At 34.0% G+C, this 6,000-nt stretch overlaps 1 protein-coding gene across 1 annotated transcript; it reads left to right on the top strand.

Annotated features, from left to right (window-relative positions):
* Positions 1 to 4,297: 4,297 nt before the first annotated feature.
* Positions 4,298 to 5,639, top strand: ATLP-1 (Pathogenesis-related thaumatin superfamily protein). The gene is made up of 2 exons (XM_018118510.2): positions 4,298 to 4,490; positions 4,751 to 5,639. The coding sequence occupies exons 1-2, from the start codon at positions 4,346 to 4,348 to the stop codon at positions 5,431 to 5,433; spliced, it is 828 nt and encodes a 275-aa protein (XP_017973999.2). The 5' UTR covers positions 4,298 to 4,345; the 3' UTR covers positions 5,434 to 5,639.
* The last annotated feature ends 361 nt before the right edge of the window (positions 5,640 to 6,000 follow it).

The following is a 6,000-nucleotide window of genomic DNA, read 5'->3' as shown; positions in this document are numbered from 1 at the left end:
ATTCAAGCAAAGGTAAAATTTAGGTAAAGTTTTTTAAGTCAAGTTCATGAAACTTTTCATAAAAAATGATGAAATAAAAAACTATGGATAGAATTCAAAAAAAGAATCATTAATATGTAAATAATTAATTAAAAATAGTATTTATACGCAAAAATTTATCAATATTTATTCATATCTATAAATAAAAAATGCCCATTTGAGTAAAGTATGAAAATTTATTCAAATTTATTCAAATTTATTTCAAATTTTCTATGTATATTTTATTTATATTCAAGATCTTCCAATCTCTTGGTTTAGATTTTGTTTTATTTAATTGTTACTAAATCATTTTGAATAAAGAATCTAACGAATTTCACCTAAGGAATTTTATCAAATTTGTCATTATATATATATATATATATATATATATATGGTGACTTAATATTGAATTTTGTTCTTAAATTTTAGTTAGGTTGAATTTGTCATTATATTTTTATTTTGACTTATATTTGAACAAAAATTTTCCAATAGTGCATGAAGGGTAATTGTTATCTTGGATATCTTAATGAGCTGCAGACAATAAGAGGAATTGAAAAAGAATGACTTGGAAATTTAAAAAAAGAAATAAAGAAAAAAGATGTGTTGATAATTGTCTTGTATGTCTCTTATAAAATTTTACGTCCTTATTTTTCTAAAATTTATTTAACTGTAAACAAAACATTTTCACGAAATATTTTTTATTGTTAAATTTTTTTATAAAAAAATCAACCAAAATAAAAAGAAGATAGCATAATTCAACACAATTCAAATAAAAATCTTAAATTCGAATCAAAATACTTTCTAAAAAATTAAAAATTGATAAATTATACTGTATAATGGTGAGATGTTTCTTTAATAGTAGACCTGCATACATATATATATATATATGGATCCAAAAATATACTTACCTGGGCATAATTGGAGGGTGTTTAAGAAGGTGGCCTCCATTGCACTTGGAAATCAATGTATTTCCCCAAGGTCTCTCAAACTGAAAGAGCTTACTTTACAAAAGGAAAAACGTTCAACTAGATCAAGCATACAAAGAGGGTGAGCTACTTCTAATCCTACAATGGGCAGACGCAGGAGGGTCTACCAGAGAACCTGGACACATGCAGGCTTGGACTTGGGCCCACTGCCCCAGGCCGGGGCTTCCATTGGACTTGGGGTGTGCACTTGTTTAAGGTCTCCCCAAGCAGGAGAGCCTACCTCAAATTTTGTGGCAGCAGAGGCCTGCCTTTCGAGGCCCTTAACCCAATATCAGTTCAAGCTTCTCTAATGTCAATTTCAGATGAAGCTTTCATTGAATTGCACTTGGTAGATAGATGGGTACACAAATTTCATTCTGACTGTCTTTTCTTGTACAAAAACTTGGTTTCAAAGGTTTGATGATTTGTTCTTGAATCGATTAAATTTGGTCTTCTCCTGTTTGATTGGATAAGATTAGAGAGTAATTTCTTGAGAATTTTGGGCTTGATTTTTTGAAATTCTTAAATTATGTACTCGCTATTTGTCCAAAAAAAGAAAAAGATTCTTACACTAATCCGAATCTATCTCGATTCGGATATCTTTTATCATCAATGAATATATTTATAAAAAAACCCTCTCATATTTCTCTCATCATCTGTCAATATATTTATAAAATAGAGGAAATTTTATATTAATTCAAGTGTGCTTCAACCTCTCATGAATCTTACATAAATAAAAATTTGAATTATTCAAATATTATTTGTTAAATATCAATATTTTTAATTAAAAAAATATATACATAGATAAAAAAAAGTCCTTATTAATTCATATACGTAATTCATCTCATTTCTTACTCACTGATGTAGCGTCCATCACATATGCCTCTGGTCAGTAATTGATATTTCAAAGATTTGTTGGACAAGGGAAAAGAACAAAAACAGTGATAACAACGCCCGCAAAATTTAACCACCTGTCTTGTCTTAATCAATACCCATAATAATATCTGAAACGACGTGAACATTATTCATTCACACAAGGGATTATTTGACCTACAGAAATTTCCAGTAATGATGCCTAAGAACAGCCAGCCATCAATCAAGGTGCAATAAAACTTTTCCTTATCTACTGTTTCTGTCCGTTAGCATCTCATCCATCTTATGTTAATTAATATTTTTCTAATCTTAATTAAACCACATTAACTTCAGGTTTAATTCAATACAACCCCTCCGAGATCTTTGTTCACTTCATTACACGACAACAATTCCGATGGAATCTCTCAGTCCGATGACCCAAACCTTTTAACATCCTCTCTTTCTTTCACGTGTGAGCTCTGCATCATCCCACTCGCTTCCACTTTTTCATCAGAAAGCAATCTCCGCCGTCCATCTCGTAAAGTCTGACTTCCTAATTGATTAGTGCTGCACTGTTCGGTGATCAAACGATTAATGTCTTTCACAGTCATCCCACGTGCACACTACGCTACTCCACTTCACGCGCGCCAAGAGAAGCTGCAGAGGATGTAAAGGAAAACGAATCACCACAAATTGGGAATAGGGGGACCTGTTGCGCGTGAAAAGCACGCTCCTCATCCTTTGTTCTCGAGTGAAGGAGTGATAGGGCGAGGCAGGCAAGCAACAGCATGTGAAGGGCAATGGCCTTGTTTTCAATTGCCCTTTTATTTGGGATGAAGACAAGTTATCCCCCACAAAGGGCCACTGACTCCTCTGACAACCTCGAGAACTGAGAGTGCTTGACCTTGTTTCGGCAATCACATTCCCCAAATTTCTGACTCTTTCACTGTGCATTTGTAATCTGCTCTTCTCTTTCATTGTTTCAATTCCTAAATTCATTAAAAATGCTGAAAACTATTTCTCTCTCCACTAACTACTATCTATGATGACAAATCAACTTAGCTTAGGTTGATATATTTAGAACAAATTACCTACTTTGATACGAATCACTTTTATAAATTTAGTTAACAAGCATTGGTCCTAGTAGTTAGGCTATTTTCTTTTTCTTCTTTCTTGTTCAATATATATACTGTTATTTCTTTCTCTTTCAACCTTAATCTACTTGGGATCTAGTATCTATGACCTTTTTTTGTTTAATGGTGATAGAAGTCATCATAGTGATACTATTCTTTCATATACATAAAACAAATTTTTTTCAACATATTTTACAAAATCTTTGAACTATTTAAAATATAAAATAAATAAATTTTTATTTTTATATTTTATTTCAAATTAAATATTTTTTTATAATTAATAATTAATTAATTATTATTAGTTAAATTTGTCATTTGTTATTTTTACACTCACATAACGTCGATGTAAAAAGTGAAAATATCATGTGATTATATCATCATTTCACATGATAATACTTTTTTGTCATATAAACATGTACGTCACTATTAATTATGATATGTAAACATGTCACATCAACATTACATAATATAAAAATAATAATCAATAGTTCGATTAATGATAATTAATCAATCGTTAATCATAAAAGCCTAGTGAAAGTGTTTGATTAAACATAATAAAAGAATAAAAATTTATTTAAATTTTTGTAAACAACTCATGAGTTTTTTTCTTTTAAAGATAAAATTAACAATTTTATATGTAATTTTATAATTTATTTCCCTTATCTTTTGATCACCACCCATTCCATGATAAATGATTTGTGACTACAAAATTTAGAAAAAGAACAGAAATTATATATTATATAAAGAAAATACATAAAGTAGAAGTATGTGGCTCTAAATATGTGGAAAATATTGTTGATGTGTGGTCTAGAGTTATGCCAATTCATATATATATATATATATATAGGTGAATTAGAGTTAAGAAATTAAGACAAACAAATAAAAACTGTAAGTATAAAAAAAAAGCACATAAATTTAAAGCATCCTAAGGAGAACATCGATATAGAGAATAATTTGGAAAAGTAAGTTCCTTTTGTTTTTTTTTTTTTTCTTCTTGATTGATGAAAAAGAACAATTTGGAACCGTTGAAAAAGGGATCATCGACAGATATAAAAGTGCAATTTCAGTATTGCCCTGCAACGGTAGTCAAAATATATGAGTGCTGTCTTGAATTTCTTTTCCATTTATTCCTTTTATTCAATACGAAACTCAGAAGCAGTACAGCCACATCGCTAGAGCTCTCCCAATTACAGTATAGTAAGTAGGTCCACATTGCAGCAGGCTTTATTTCACATTTCACAAAAAAAAAAAAAAAGAAGAAGAAGAAGAAAATCAAATAGTGACTTTACCTTATGACAATGTGCTAATGTAACCAAACCCTACTTTACTTTTGGTCTCTTTTATCTATAAAAGGGCTACCGTAGTTACTGCATAGTGATGGGCACCAGGCCTTTATTTGTCACACTACTCAACCCTCTCTCTTTCACACTCCATAGAACTTCCCAAGCTTCAGCCATGGAGGCAATGCTGAGATCTCTGCTTACTTTCACACTCTTCACTCTTCTGTTCTCCCACATTTCAGGTACTTTGTTATTTTCTGTCATGTCTGTTTAAGATCTGTCACTGTCATACAATGCTAATGTTTTTCAGTATTCTCCATTCCAATCTTTCATACTTACTGTAAATTGCTCTTGAGTGAGCTTCTGCTTTTTAACATTGTTAAAGCACACATGCTTAAGGTTGAGCGTCTAATTTTTAGCATGGTTTCTGTGTAGTCTTTTGGCATTTGGATATGTCTGTGATTTCACACTTTATGACTTCATTTTTTGTTTGTTTTTAAAGTTGAGGTATCAGCGACGACAATAACATTTTACAACAAGTGCCCTCACCCAGTGTGGCCAGGGATCCAACCAAGCGCTGGCAAACCTCTTCTAGCCCGTGGCGGCTTCAAGCTTCCACCCAACAAGGCTTACTCCATGCGTCTCCCTCCTCTCTGGTCAGGCCGCTTCTGGGGTCGCCACGGCTGCTCCTTCGATGCCTCTGGACGCGGCCGCTGCGCCACTGGGGACTGCGGTGGCTCCCTCTTCTGCAATGGCCTCGGCGGTGCCCCTCCTGCCACTCTGGCGGAAATCACCCTCGGTCAAGAACAAGATTTCTACGACGTCAGCTTGGTGGACGGCTACAACATAGCCATGTCGATAACTCCTTTCAAAGGCTCCGGCAAATGCAGCTATGCAGGGTGCGTTAGTGACTTGAACTTGATGTGCCCTGTCGGGTTGCAAGTGAGATCCAGGGATAACAAGAGAGTGCTGGCTTGCAAGAGCGCTTGCTTTGCTTTCAACTCGCCAAGGTATTGCTGCACCGGGAGCTTTGGGAGTCCTCAGTCTTGCAAGCCAACTGCTTATTCAAAGATTTTCAAGGCTGCTTGTCCAAAAGCTTATTCTTATGCTTACGATGATCCCACCAGCATTGCCACTTGCACTCGCGGTAGCTATTTGGTCACTTTCTGCCCCCACCGCCGCTAGATCAGTGTTAGGCTAATCGGTCCAATATTCCACAAAATCCATTGTTATTTTAATATTTACTTTATAATTAGCACCCATTTTGGTTGTTATATCTACTTCTGTCCTCCCTAATTATCTCTACATATATATACTTAATATTACTTGGGCTGTAGTGGACTTCTATTAACGGAAACATTAATTTTATATGGCAGTTTTGTTTTTCTGCTTGGATCTGCGTAGTCCTTTGCCCACCTTCATACCTTAGCTATGGTTTAGATCTTTGGATATGGGTTGACAAGGAAAGCTAGCTTCTGAAAAGTTTAAAGAGCGGTAACTTTAGAAAAGCAGGGTTGTGTTGGTAAATTGAGTTTCACGAGCCTCTATAAGCTGAAAAACGTGCTGCCGGTGGCTGTCAGAGTTGAGGACAGCTAATTTTTCCTCTTTTTTGTTCGTGTTCTATGGGCTCACGCCATTTCTTCTTCGTACTGGTCTACAGTTTGAGGGTTTAACGCCAACTAATATAATTATTTGCATTGGTAGATAAATATACAGAATCGTAGGTGAAATAAACAGGGTTTAACGCAATTA

The sequence above is a fragment of the Theobroma cacao genome, chromosome 3 (genome assembly GCF_053813885.1).
Source record: "Theobroma cacao isolate CCN51 chromosome 3, ASM5381388v1, whole genome shotgun sequence".
NCBI lineage: Eukaryota > Viridiplantae > Streptophyta > Magnoliopsida > Malvales > Malvaceae > Theobroma > Theobroma cacao.
Note: the sequence above shows the minus strand (reverse complement) of the source record. Positions and strands in the feature narration are given on the sequence as shown.